Source organism: Trichoplusia ni, chromosome 4, assembly GCF_003590095.1.
Source record: "Trichoplusia ni isolate ovarian cell line Hi5 chromosome 4, tn1, whole genome shotgun sequence".
Lineage (NCBI taxonomy): Eukaryota > Metazoa > Arthropoda > Insecta > Lepidoptera > Noctuidae > Trichoplusia > Trichoplusia ni.
Genome location: NC_039481.1, coordinates 3,006,060 through 3,021,826, shown reverse-complemented (window position 1 = coordinate 3,021,826; position 15,767 = coordinate 3,006,060). Strand labels below are relative to the sequence as shown.

General features: G+C 33.6%; 1 protein-coding gene across 2 annotated transcripts in view; it reads left to right on the top strand.

Moving 5' to 3' along the window:
• LOC113492550 overlaps positions 1 to 15,767 on the top strand; it is a 44,951-nt gene that overhangs the window by 27,791 nt on the left and 1,393 nt on the right. The window contains exons 1-2 of one of the 2 annotated variants that reach the window (XM_026870044.1): positions 10,679 to 10,992; positions 14,834 to 15,560. In XM_026870044.1, coding sequence (XP_026725845.1) covers positions 10,987 to 10,992; positions 14,834 to 15,560 — 733 coding nt within the window. In that variant the 5' untranslated portion in view covers positions 10,679 to 10,986. Of the gene's footprint in view, positions 1 to 10,678; positions 10,993 to 14,833; positions 15,561 to 15,767 lie in introns of those variants that run through there. The other variant, XM_026870045.1, reaches the window with a different exon arrangement.

The following is a 15,767-nucleotide window of genomic DNA, read 5'->3' as shown; positions in this document are numbered from 1 at the left end:
TCCGTTTTTACACTTTGGTTAAGGATTGATCTTAAAATCAATCACAAATATAATAGTCAAATAATAGAAGGTTAAAATCAGTCACAAATATAATATTTCCCGTCAATCAATGCTCCGATTGTAGCGCGCAAACTAGGTTAAGGATACCTATAATCCGTAACCACACGGAACCACATCAAATTAGTCAACCCACAGAAAACAGGAGCTACTCTACTGATCTACTTATAGAATGTTAATTGCTTATCCTGCTTAACCTTTCGATACTCCAAACTTCAACCGTAGCTAATAGTCTCCACATTTACATTAAACAGATTTATAATAAGAAGAGTTAATGAACAAAAGCGCTAAAGTTTAAAGGTCATTAGGCCTTTGTTACAAATTTTTAAATTAAACTTTCATCCGTTCCAATCTCATTTGAATCGAACAAAAGCTTAAATTACAAGAAAGAAAAATACAATCGGATAAACGTTTTATGAAAAGGATAAGGAAAATCGGAGATTAGAAATTCTTTTGTAAAGATAAAAGAATTAATCCATTGAGGGGATTCAATAGATTATGATAATAAGCATTACCGAAATCACAATGAAGTCGGCGAAAAACGCAAGTCACTGTGATTCGGTTTGATTTCTGTAATGTCTTCATTTAATCTGTTAAGTGAGTATTTTAGCTTAGTTTTTTAATTGAAAATTTCTTTAGCGGAATGCGGCGTAGTACACTTTTTTCTAATACGTAAAAAATGTTAAACTTGCGTCAGGACACGTAACCGGAGTGAAAATTCATAACACGAAAACAAGAAAGATAAACTTTGAAGTATAACATAAAATAAAAATATTTTTATTCTACCACATAATAGATAGTACTTTTATACTGATAATTAAATCAATTCGTGCAATATTATTCCCTAACAATTCCAAAGTATCAAAAATACGCAACGTTAATATTCAAGTTTTCAGTTTCGTTTTACAATTAAAATGTAAGGATCATGTTGCATTTCGTATTTCAATGTTGCAGTGTATTAAAACCCCTTAAAATGCATCTTACTGATAGTGTATTTTCGTACATACCTCGGATAGAATATTCTATTAAATAAGTTTTGCATGGCAAGGTAAACCTTTTAAAGTTACAGATAATGCATAATATTCTTTGGTAAAACACTATTCCAGTCTAAGAAAAATCTAATAATCGCTACGTAAAAATGAATTCAATATGATTGAATGTGAATCTTATTTTTACTTTTCATATATTTATGATATCTCAGAATGTCTAAGAATTCGAAGCTTAGCATTAAATATGCCTTGAGTACGAGCCTTAAAATGGTTGGTTGTAATTGTTTTATGTAAAGATAATATCAAATCATGGTCTTTACCTAAACAGTAAACTATAAAACTGCACACAATATATACAAAGTAAGAATAAATTGCATAAATCGCAATAAAAAAGTCATATAGTTCTATTATTTTCATATTTGTAGCATGAAATCAACAGAAAAGTCTTCCAAATACCAACCCAATGTGCAAAAAAATCCAGTTAGGAACAACATATTCGATCTAACACGCCAATCTTAAATGTCGGCAAGCCTCGATCAGTTAAAAAAAACGTCTGAAATAAAGAACATTCGCTAAGATGATTGATGAGATCAGAATACGACGATAACATACGGAAACAAGTGAGAATCAGAACGGCAAAACCTCAAGGGGCCTACCAGCATCTCTTACAAAAAAAATCGTTGTATTTGTGAAAAGAAGATGCCGCTCCATGCAGTGTACAGCACTGTCTCACTCCAACATTCGAGACAGCTTTACTTCAAGTAGTATGCCCCAGTACGACAATCGCTCGTAGATCAGTACATGACTTTGAACATCGTTCTTATTACAACGTAGTAAGTTCTAATTTCGTTGTACACACACTCGGTTGTCGCATATGATTGAACGGAAATAATTTTAGTATAATCTCGGATTTACATCACAATATCCCGTAATCCTCGCACGTGCCAAAGACCTTTTTGACGATTTGAAGACTTCATGTTCAGTAGAAAATATTATATTGTTCAGAATGAGATTTTGTTTTTTTTTTTTTGTTTGTGCGATATAGTAATTGATATAATTATGAATGTCTATCACGTCTGTCAGTTCGGCTTGATCGAATAAAAAGGTTCCCCCCAACAAATTTATGACCGTAACAAGCATTGCTTAGCTCCGACCTAGTATTTGTTATAAAAAATATAATATGTGAAAATTTCAAGTGTCTAACGGTCACGGTTCATAAGATACAGTCCGCTGACGGACGAACGAACTGACGGACAGACAGCGGAGCCTCAGTAATAAGGTTCTGTTTTACCCATACGGGTACGGAATCCTGAGCAAATATTAATTTTATGCAGTTTCTGGTAACAGCTGTTTCTATTTAAGCACCTATATCCTTGTGTTAGATAGCTAGATAGCTTAGTGGTAAATCAAGCTTTGCATGAAGTTCACAGCGGACTCTATCTCAGCGGTCTCGACTTAGTAACATCTGTGCTCTCAATGCCCTACTAAAATATATCTCGATGTTTATTTACTTAATCAAGTCCACAGACAACGGATGCGGATGATATTTTATCCTTAAGATTATTTGATTCTATTTTGTTCGGCATATTTAATAAGAGGTCTGAAATCTTGGTTGGAAAAGGACCATAATTTAACTTTGTAATGAACCCTATTGCTTATTTCATTCAATATTTTTCTTGAATGTCCCGCGGTTGGGTAAAAGTCTTGGCAGTCTACTTCCAGTTTTTACTTATGAGGCCTGAGAACTTATTTACATCATATATGCAATAAGTTTTGTGTGAGAACAATTCATTCATGTGTATTTATCGGGATCAGCCAACAGTAGTAAGTACAGGTGCTGTCATGAGCGGACGCGGTGTCGAAATTGCAGTTGAGTTTTCCTCGAATGAAACAAATATTTCCATTACAATTATATCTTCACTTTAAGTTATGTCAGCACGAAAAATCTTCAATACGTCATCTTTGAGTGTAAAGCAAGTAAGAAAACTTGTCCAGACTTCTCAACGTCATTAGCTCTTCTAGGTGTACTTATGTAGAAAAAGAACCGCATTTCTTGAAAAAGCTATTTTAATATCATCTACTTATAACCACTACGAACTATAACTTTGAATATGAATAGGCTTAAATAGCAGTTGGAGTAACCAAGAAACAAACTTTAAGTAAATGAAACTCTACTTGAATTAATATTTCGAACGGCTCGCTACTTGTTCATCAAAACCACAGCCCAGTTGAGTTTTGAGTGTTATTAAAGTTCCTTGTTTTCTCTATTTCAGTTTATTGTTAAACTTAGTAAAAACAGTAACTTCTACTCTAATAGACTTTTGACTAAGGCCCCATACACAGAGATACTCAAGTGTCGTATCGGGCGTTGCTTGGAGTAATGAATACTTCTGTAGCGTTGCGACCGAGGGGCCTTACATATACGAGTGCTCATAGGTATGTGCTCATCTATAACGTCCTCTTAATGAGCACTGTTTCTAGTATTTTATAGTGACGCAAGAACTAAGAATAGCGAGAAATATTTATTTATTAGTTTCACCAACAGCTACCTGAATATTATTACCCAGCAAATGTTGCTTTGACATATTCATTATGTCTATTATAGTCAATTTCTAGTATATGAATACCAAAGCAAACGAAAAAAGAGTAAGGGAGGGACATATTACTTAACCTACCCGTTTTGACAGAATATGGTATCTAAAATTTAAAACGAGTTTGTTTTACAATATGCATTAAATATACGTTACGGTTTAAAAGCCTGTTACAGGAAAGTATTCTTTATGTTTTAGACAATACACATAATATACTTATTTCAGAAAACTGAACAATGCATTCAAAAAATACACTTCAAAAAAGGACACATACATAGCTCAGTCATCCTACTGCATCTAGACTATTCTAGACTCATGTTAAACTTCGCCTACAGTTACCAGCTAAGTCTGTGATCAGCCAGTAAGCACACACGATTAATCATCGCTTCAACTTTTACAATTCTAGCCGTAATTTAGTTCGACATAAAACCTCTTTACGCCGCATACAGTAAGTATGAGAGTAAGAAGTTACTGTTACCAAACTCCGCTAAGAGTTGTGAAAATCGAGATTTAGTCACTTGTCGAGTGTTGTTTGAAACAAAACGTTATAACTTTTTATTTCGTTTGGCACTCAAGTGAAGTTTTAGTTGGTTATGGTTCTTTCGGCCGAAATTTGAAGTCCGTAATCGTATTAATTTTCTCTTTAATGTTTTTTTTTGGATACGAAGCTCTATTACTAAGGCACCGTTTTCTGTCCATCTGTCTGTCAGCCAAGAAAATTTCACACATGATATACTTAAATAAAGATTGGTGCTAAGTAACTGTTGTTGACGGTTTCCCTACAAACTGATTTGTTTTTAGCTTATTTGTGTGGTATCTTTTAAATTATTGAATTATTTGTTCTTCGTATTACTTCTAAACAATGTATTATTTTACGTACAGCCCTATTGTCGAAGACGTGTTCAAATACAACTCCATTTTCCAAACTACGATATTTCTTTACAACGTGGAAGCTTTTCAAAGGCTCAACACTTGAACAATTGAAGCCTGCAGTATACTTCAGCTAACATTCACACTTCCATAACTCTACCTTTATTATAATTCAACCATATAAGCTAACAGTGAACGCGGGTTTCGGTACGAAGTCAGTGCAAAGCTTGTGAACTGAATGAAACATTATAAAGATTGCAGGTCACTTGAATCTTTATGTAACCCCCCGCGACGCCAAGAAGTTCTTAATACAGGAGTCGTTTTTTAAGAAATCAAAATAATATCATCGCCAAATAAAAACCAAACAGCCTAAATCGTGTGCTGTGTGAAACGTTGTATCATAGGCTCTAGATAGACGGACTGCATTTCAACTGCAATCCAACTGCAAATTTGCCGTTTGAATGCAGTTATCACGGCTGCAATAGAACTGCAAACCAACTTTACCATATAAGTCACGTCCATCTCTTGAGTATCCACAGTTGCCATAGTTTTAATGCTCAAAATTATGTATATTTCACTGCTTAATTTAAAAGGGACGAATTATCTTTTGGCAGAAGCGTATGGATTTAAAATACATAGGCAGCGGCCGATGGCTTTGTTAACAATCCAAGTGTAAAATAACTTAAAACCTTTCAATGATTCGATTTGCTTTGTAGACACCAACCCGCTTGTTGGTTCCCGTCAAGTTATGTCCAAAGTTTGCCTATCAAAAGAATGTCCGTATGGATTGAGGAGCCACTTTCGATTTAAAAAGGAAGCTCGCCCCCTTATTTAGTAGGAAAGTAAATAATTTTGTAGACCGAATTCTGAAATTTGTAGTATAATATGTCTAAAGTTATGTAACTGTGAATGTGGCTCCTCAATCCAAACATCTGAATTGAGGAGCCACCTGAAACACGGAAAGTATTCCATGTATATTTTTGAAAATTTTGTATCATTTAGTAGCAATTGTGTATAGTGTCTACTAAAAATTTGAGCCCAGTACTGTTTATATTCAAGAATATACAATACTTTTAATGTGGCTCCTCGATCTATACACAAGAGCATGAATTGCCATGAAAGTTATTGGTCAATTTATATTCCACTCTAAAGACATTTAGTAGTAAGTGTGTTCGAATTTGTAGTATATGGACAAAGTAGTAGACTGAGCGAATTTAATAAATAAATGCATTTCATTTGGCTCCTCAATCGTGACGTCTGCATAATAAATAATTGACTGTACCTACCTGAGATCAAAACGGAATAAAATACCAGAGACACTAACATTTAGTATAAACGGTCTACTAAATACATATGCACAGATCAACATTGTATATGTTCGGTATCTGAAAAACAAATCACTTCTAAATATTCCTTACGAATTCGCTATTTAGGGTGACCATGTTATATGAATTAAACTAGGATGATTCATTTTTGATATTTAATTTTTCGACAATATTCGGTACAAAGATTCTTCATAGGTTTAGGATATTTAGTATCTAGTCAATTTCGACATAAGTTAAAGAATGAATTAATATTGGTTGGTCGGTGCTTTTATGAATTTTACAGTGAGAATCATAGTCATCATAACAAAACATCTCATCATTCGCTGGGTAGTGACATTTATAGTGACCCATTCCAGCTTCGCTAATCGCAGGGATAAATTCTATAACGCCTATTAAAGTATATAAGCTACTTGAAATCATTATAGCTTCTGGTACCTCGTTTACTCTAAACCTCGTAGAAACATTTAGTTCAAATGACACTGTTTTTGATACAGTATATTTACACACTGTTTGGTGGTTACAAGATGTGCAAACGTTATTTTCTTCTACAATACAAATTGCATCTTCTACTTAACTAACTTTGGATTCCAAAAACATACCGAATATTGTCGAAAAATTTAATTTCAAAAATGAATCATCCTAGTTTAATTCATATAACATGGTCACCCTAAATAGCGAATTCGTAAGGAATATTTAGAAGTGATTTGTTTTTCAGATACCGAACATATACAATGTTGATCTGTGCATATGCATTTAGTAGACCGTTTATACTAAATGTTAGTGTCTCTGGTATTTTATTCCGTTTTGATCTCAGGTAGGTACAGTCAATTATTTATTATGCAGACGTCACGATTGAGGAGCCAAATGAAATGCATTTATTTATTAAATTCGCTCAGTCTACTACTTTGTCCATATACTACAAATTCGAACACACTTACTACTAAATGTCTTTAGAGTGGAATATAAATTGACCAATAACTTTCATGGCAATTCATGCTCTTGTGTATAGATCGAGGAGCCACATTAAAAGTATTGTATATTCTTGAATATAAACAGTACTGGGCTCAAATTTTTAGTAGACACTATACACAATTGCTACTAAATGATACAAAATTTTCAAAAATATACATGGAATACTTTCCGTGTTTCAGGTGGCTCCTCAATTCAGATGTTTGGATTGAGGAGCCACATTCACAGTTACATAACTTTAGACATATTATACTACAAATTTCAGAATTCGGTCTACAAAATTATTTACTTTCCTACTAAATAAGGGGGCGAGCTTCCTTTTTAAATCGAAAGTGGCTCCTCAATCCATACGGACATTCAAAAGAGGCTGTATAAAAGGCATCAACAAGTTTTTTTCTACACTGGCCATTTTTGGTCAGTTCTGTAATATTTAGGCTGTAGACTGACATAATATGTCATATCTCTCTTCGTTATATCTCTCTTCTTTTAAACATCAAGATCTCTGTTGCATTCGGTTACTTGCAACCATTAAAAACTTTAGCATGAAAGTCATCTTAATTAGGAAATTAATAGAACAAACATTAACATTATGAAATGAGACAAGAATTTATATTTCAAAAAACCTTACTCATTGCCAAATTCAAAAGCCTTTTAAGAGCTAAAATAAAGCAGGTTACTAACATTGCCTCATAATTCAGCCAAAGTACTTACCGAAACATTTTAGATTAGATAAGTAAATTTATTTTCAAACACCTTTATCACATGTAAGCTACGAAGCTTAATGTATGTACTCAAAAGTTTAATAGAAGCGCAGAACATTAGCCAAAGAATATACTTTTTTAGTATCATTAAACGTACCAGCAACATTAGAGTTTCTACGCGAGTTTTCAGAGGTCTACGCAGCTACGAAATGTGCTACGCCGTCGAACACCAGCTACGAAAAATCCAAGCTAGCATGTTTTAAGAATGTAATAGCCAATATTTGTTTATTACGTTTGTTGTTTTTCTTTCAATAATAAAAAAAAACAGATTATCTTTATTCTCGGAAACAACGGGACGTCCGTTGTTGAAACGGCAAAAAAAATGAATCCTTTTAAACAAGATTTGTTTATTCCAACTTAACATTCGAAAATAAATATTCCATTCTTGATATTTTTATACAAAACATATTTCAACGTAAAAGGGTTTATAACGTAATAAACCCTTCATAATACAATAATTACTTACTTGAATGGCCTTTCAAAATCGATTCAACATTAGTGCTGTACCTGTGGATTATATTATCCCTTTCACGTCTTTCGCAAACCAAAACGAATTGGTTTCAGAAAAAGGAAACGAACTGTTATTTCGTAATTATGTGTTATTAGGGAACTGGGTGTAAACCTCTTTCTTTAAATATGGCGGGTGTGGAAGAGAGACGGCACTACGCCATGTAGAGCGATGTCACGCTCACGCTCACGCTCACGCGTGGCTGAATAGGTTAGTAAGCAAGTATTCGTATCGATATGTTTCATGTATGGGCTAAACAAACACGAAATTACCTGTCGGATACAGAATAAACAGAACCTATTTATAAGTGGCGATACAGATTTTACAATGAAGAATAACTTAGGCATATTAGTCGGATTCAATAACTTCTAAATTAATTATTGTAGCGTAATTATAAAACAGAAATGCCAACTGTTTAAGGTTAATTTCTTTATTAAACGAAATATAAAACTAATTTTTACACCAAGATAATTGATTTATTTACCGCTTACCATATTGATTATAAAATAAGCTTTTGCTATTTTTTTAATTCAATTCACAACTTTCTTATATTTCAAAAATTCGTCAACCTGATAATTATTCCAAGGGATGTTAACGCTAAAAGGTAATTTAAGTTTACATGGATATTTACATAAATATACATATACAACATAGCTTAAATCCAAAATACCTGAACATGGTATAATCAGCAATAAATATTTATAGATTGAAGTCAAACTTGCGCTAACTTAGATCGGTTAAGCACATACTCTGTGCTGAACGGCGTTGGTATTGTAAGACGCTAACTAGCTATTACCATACAGACAAACCGAATTAATTTAGTTTGAATGGGAGTTGTAATGAAGTTTCTAGCCTCTGATGCCTTAGGGCGTATTTACATTGAGGCACTTACGGCTGTCCGAAGTCAAAATATTTAAGCGTTCGATCAAATTTGACTTGAATTGGATTCAAATTCGATAATTCGACGCAATATATTTATCATAGATTTTTTATTTATTTAAATACTAGTTATTCTTGGTTGCCCGTAACAATGAATTATGTCTTTCCCATAACTTACAGATTTACTATTTTTAATGTCCCTCTTACGACTACCTCTAAGGAATTTAATATTTGTGTCACCGGAGGTTTCATACACATGCACACAGACACCCAGACTCAGGACAAACTTTAGTACATAACACAAACGCTTGTCCTGCGCGGTGATTATAACAACGACACGTCGCGCACAGTGAGTTTGGTATAGTAGCCCCAACTCCGCTAACCATGCATCGTATTGCCATCAATTTATTTTTTATTTCACTGACGTTTATTATGCTACTAGCTGACCCAGCAAACGTTGTTTTGCCGAATATATTTTTTTCTAGTTGTATGTATTTTTAATGCCACAATAAAAAAAAACAAACAAACTATTCGCCCAAAACCTAAAATATATTTTTTTTGTGTGAGCAACCCTTATCCCTTAGGGGTATGAAAAATAGATGTTAGTCGATTCTCAGACCTACTGAATACGTATATAAAATTTGGTAAAAATCGGTGCAGTCTTTGCGGAGGAGTACGGTAACTAACATCGTGATACGGGAATTTTATGTATTAGATAGTTAATTTGTTTTTATTTCCCATGTGGCCACTTTTACCTCTCATACAGCCTTTCAGTGCAGCTGATGTTGTCAATTCGAGCGATCCGTAACAGGCCTCTTCAAGGTAAATAAGTCTTTACTGTAGCTATTCAACTTAAATCTAAACTTAAGCCTGGTTAATGCAGCAATCTAATTAACCGTGTAATCCATACTGCAGTGTTGTAAAACAAAGGCATAGAGGCGTTTGACCTCCTTTGCTAAACCTTTTTACGGCCTAAAATAGACTTGTATGACTTTTTTATGTCTGGGATACAACCCTACAATACAACAAATGAATAAAAGTGTTTTTTCAATGTCTGAAATTAATTGATACTAGGAAATAGTGCCCCTCTACATAATTTGAGAAAAAAAAATCGCTTAACAAAAACAATAATTGAAGTGAAGACAATCAAATCAGTCTCTCTGTCTTACATCGTCTCTTACGGTTACTTTAATCTATGTTATTATAGAGAAAATTCCGAACTAGATTTTATTAAATTTCAGCATACCACAGCAATGCATTCAATTTGGAAGGAGTAACTTCACTTACAAAAAAAGACATATCAGGGCAGACCCACGGATATTAAATATACCTATCAGAATATAATGATGACTTGCCGAAGAAATGATAGGGTTGGGGTCGATACCCCGAGGGCCTCGGAAAAGGTTTATATCGAAATAAGAATTACACTTTTTGTGACATATTTTTGAATCATGGATAAATTTCGATGTAGGTACAAATTATGTATTTAAGTTTAAGAATTTATAGATATTTTGTAGAAACAGAGTGGAGTCTTATCTTCGAGTAGTATCAATTAAAATATAAAAGTTTAATTTTGAAAGACTGTTCAGATTAAGCCTACCTACTTACATTTTGCCCATCCTATAGAAAAGGCAATTTTATAGACAAAACAGTACCTACCGCAAGTTTTCTCCCAGCAGTCACTGATGACATACATAGCTATGCGTAATTTATTTAACTGTTTTAGTTATTATATTGTATTCCTTTAAAACTCAAAACAGAGATTTCATTAATGTAAGCACTTTTAGAGTCGGGTTTCAAAGCTCTTATGTACTTACGTATATACTTATAAGCGACGTTAAAAACGCGCAAGCTTATAAAAGCTTTTAAATGATTAACTGGTTGACAAGAATGTCACTTAACCAAATGTCTCCCTTATGTGTCAAGTCTTTGTCACTTCCAAATTAATAAATAGTCTTCGATGACACCACATATTCTAGTCATCTAACGCAATGCAGTGTTGATACAAACAACGGTTGCTAAGCAACGCGCGCCTAAATGACAGTGAGTTCCCCTATACAACCTTTTCATTTCTTAGAATCATACCCACTCATTTTAACCCAAAATTATTGTGACTCACTCAACTGACTCAACAAGGCAAAAATATTTAAAGAAATTCGTTAAAGACTTTTCAAGTAGGCGTAATATGTAACAGCTGTCGATTTTCGTCGAAAATTTGATTCATATTTAGATTATAGGCTCATATTTAAGTTATATAAATGGAGCATTAAATATCACTGCGGTTTAGTCATCGAATAATTTGAATTATTCCTAAAAGAACAAACGTTTATGCGACTTCTAGTTTTTTAATTTTTATCATTGTCGTTCTTAGAAAGTTTTATTTATTGTTTATGCAGTTCGAGTAATATTCCATGTCTACTACGAACCTCTCCATATAATGTCATAATAATCATTTTCAAAATATTTAGCAGATGGAAGAAAATACTTTTAAACAAACGTCAATTACTTACTCTGTGCATTCATTAATCGTGATCGGAAAACAAGACTGAAATTAATTAACTTTTGAACTAAGCACAAGAGATTGTACGCGCTCGTAATGGCCGTGCCACACGCTTACTGGTACGGTGAACGCGAAACTAAGTTAATTTTTAACACAAATCCTAACGCAGTACTTCTAAAACAGTTAAACTTTAGTTTAATCAACACTTTTTGGCATTTTGTTAATATATTTTTAAGGTATTGTTTGTTGCTTTTGTGTAAAATTACATCAATCATTTGGAGGGAATCAAAAGGGAAAATTTGCATTTTTTTTTCATTACGTCACATTAAGATCTAGCTTCTGAAGAAAGCAATTTTGGCATAGTAATTAATATACCAAAATCAAATTATTTATCAAAAATATATTGCGTTTTTTCTTTAAATGCAGACGTTATTTTTAATATTTATTAAAAAAAATACTGCAATAATAAGAATACACAAAATTAATTTAAACTTCAATATCCTCTCTAATCAATCTGTCTATCTAAATTAAACGCTATTTTATACAATACTAGGTATATTTTTCAATAACAATCTGTATAGTTGAATGGCCTTAAATAATTTTGAGAATCGAATTTGTCCTTTAATCATAAAACGTAATATTGATGACAAATGATCAAAGAACGCTATTTACAATGTTAATTAAAGTTTGACATTAAAGGAATTTATGAAACATTGTGGTATTTTGTTATTGTTGACTGTTTTTTTAATTATGGAACATTAAAACCTTTTTGTCATTCATGTTCAAAAATAAATAAATCTATTGGAGATCTGATTAATAAAATAGTAGATATGTTTCTAAAGCATAAGACTGCGCTGTAGCCAATAACTGAATGTTTTAATATTTATTTTAACTTTCCATGTCAACAGTCTAACGAGTTAAGTTTTATGTTTTCATAACTAAATCAGTACAACCACAGATGCATTTTATTCAATCAACGTTCACTCGAAATGTCACAGCGGGTGATACGATTTTTATAACTAATAAATCTTTATGGCTCCTTAAAATTTCCGAATCATCTATTTTTACGATTGCAAAAGTCATTTGCAGTGAAAAAGCGGGGAACAGGGTGTAAGGTCAAGAGAAAGAATAACCAAGGTAAAATTATGGTTATTTGGTAAGCAAGTGATTAGTGTGGCAACTTTGTAGTGACTTGACAAACCAAGGCCCGAACAAAGTAACATCGCCTTAAAATATAAAAAAAAACAAAGTTTTGAAATGAGAATCGTGATTCGAAGTTCAGTATATTTGTTTTTTTTTTTTATCTGTGAGCGTTAAAATGTAACTCGTCTTGCTTTGGCAAGATAAACCGCACAATTGTGGACACATATGTACACGAGTTACATTCTAAGTTATAAGCCTTCGTTTAAGCTCCAACTACGCAGATTAGTGGCGCTCGAGAACAGTTTATAGCAGCCAAACCAGTTGTAAACTAACTTTGCTGTGTGTTTAAGACCGCGTATGGTTTACAAATGTTTTAGATGAAAATTTTAACGTTTTGGTAAAATTAGCTAAAATAACCAACGTGGTGGCCTTACGGTTGCGGTGCTACCTACATGGATTTGTAGGCACAAGATGCAGGTTCGATCCCAAGGTAGACAAACTACTAATATATTTTTAAATGATGTTTCTTAATTATTAAAAGGAAACCCTCGTTTCCAAAAATTGGAACCTCAAATCAACAACCTATAGTGAGCTGGCGTGGTTATAATTGCTCAAGCCTTCCCAATATGGTAGATTCCTGTGCCCAGCAGTAAGCCGTACATAGGCTGGCATTAACAAGGAGATATTTTTGGTTAATTTACAAAAATTTGAAACTTGGGGAAGCTTGTTGAAACTTAGAAGTACTTTTTGTATAAAACTGACTCTCCTCCAATAGTAACATCAACCATTTTGTTTCTTCACCATGTCCTCTGTACAAACAATAAACCTTAAATAAGACGTAAAGAGAGCCAAGAAAATAAAATTCGAGTAAACAGTCCGCGGGACTGACTATTGTCAACCAATACAGTTTATTGCTCATTTAATGAACATCGGACGTCAAGAACCGCCGTTAATTGCGAACGTCATTAATAACCTTTAGTACTTCTCATACTGACGCCAACTGTCCTGACTACCAACTCTTGAAGTGCCATTGTTGTTTGTGAAAGAGATGCCGCTCTACGCCGTGACAGTTCTGTCTCACTCTTACAACTTCCACAAGTTGAGAGACCCTATGTAAGATGGATGCGGATGTAAATAGCATTCGGTGACTCGTGACTTCTAAGTTTCTTGTTCAACTGTCTTTAACTTGTCTAAAGAGGTTGTCTTCGTTGGAGTTCCTTCATTTGCAATTAAAATAAAAGTTTCCTAATGCTCGCACGTTTGTAAGTTGGACAGGTACTGGAATATATTTGACAATCTTGCTGCTTACTATACAATATAAAACTTTAAGAACAATTTTTAACTTTAAGACAATATAATACATCGGTATCCCACATCAAACTTTAATAACAAAGAATATTATAAAGTTGAAAGATGAATGGTTGATTCACTACCAGGGTAGCCCGACTAGTTTTGGTCCCAACCGGAGTCCCTTAGTCTTGAACAAATGTCTCGCTATTCGCTCCGTCAAGCAGAATTCGAATTGCGACCCTGAAAAAAGACGACATTGTAAAGATTCAGTGATAATCATATTAAACTAAATGCAAAGTAAAATAAAAATGATGAAAAAGCAGCAATCTTACAGGGAAAACAAACTTCTGAAATCGATTTATATTAGGTAAATGGAAATTGAAGAGAAACGATATATTTTTTGATAAAAACGGAAAATTTAAGAAAAACACGCTTTTTGTTAACGTTGTAAGATAGAGCAAAGAATGAAATAATTTAATCTTGTATGCTTGTGGTTATGTTTTAAAAACACTTGAGTTGTTTAGGTTACTTTATGTTATGTTTTTAGTTATTTCTTCTATTATAACTTTTACAGTCGATCTTCTTTGAAATAAAAGGACGAATTGTATTATTATATTTTCTGCCAAGCACTACATGCTTAGCATTGGGTAGTCAGCCAGCAAATCATATAAATCTCGAGACATTTGCACACAACCACGGCTGGTATAATCTCGAAAGCGCAACCTAACGATATGCAAATCGCGTCTGACACGATGGTGTGATACACTCACTGCAAAAACAAATAAACCTTGAACACAAAACGGCAGCCGCTTGACATTTGAATTTTAATTAATAAATGCAGTCAAACGATGTACTCAACGACGCGTCGCGAACGTTTACTTACACCCATAAAGTTTATTTAATTTACCTCACGTGTCAAGATGTTTTAGGCAATTTTTATTCTTGTTCCAGATGCCCCAATATATCGTAACTGCGCTACTCCTCGCGCTCGTAGCACTGTCTTCGAGCAATGTGCTCCCTGTCTCCATAAGCGACCTCAACAGAGAACCACTAGGCTTAGACGGCCACTCTGACAATACATATAGTAATAGATATCAATCAAAAAATGTTCTCGACGAAATTTACAACATGTACGTCGAAAGAGAAAACAGACCAGGATTGATTAATAAATTACAACTAAAGTATACGGATACCGACAATAAACAGAATGATGATATTTTCAGTATTATAAATAAAGACGATAATTACAATGGAGAAGGTTTTCGGAAAGAACAATGGCATAACTATCCGAGGCAGTTGGATCGACTTCACGAGTTTTATGGGAGAAATGCTGAGAAGAGGAATTTCGATCCTGACCCTGACGACGATCAATATACTGCAGAAGTCGCTCCGGACGACCGAGACACGGCTGACAAAACCAACGAATACAGCTCCCTCAACAGTATTCCGGACTCGAAAGTCTACGATACTGTGCTGACCCCTACCAACCCCTTTCTAATACTAAAAATTCGATTAGCATGCCTGAACAAAGATATTGATAATGGAAAGTTTGCTACCCTAATAACTGGACTAGAATCTAATTACCAGAAAGAGGACGAACGTAACGAAAACCCCGAAGTAAACGTTATGAAAGTTAAACGAGAAGATATACCCAGTTCTCAAAATAACGAGTTAACAGGTGAGTGAATTACTTTAAACTCAAAGAAGGTGTATTTATTTTTCTTTTCTTTTTCGTAGACATCCTCATTAACCTTTTCTTCGTAAAAATAGACTTTGGCACAAATTGTAAAAAAAAGACTAAAATATTTTACAGGGTAGCTAAATATATGAAGCTAAGAGCTAAAAAAAATAACTATTAAAATATGTTTATTTATTTATTTTCATG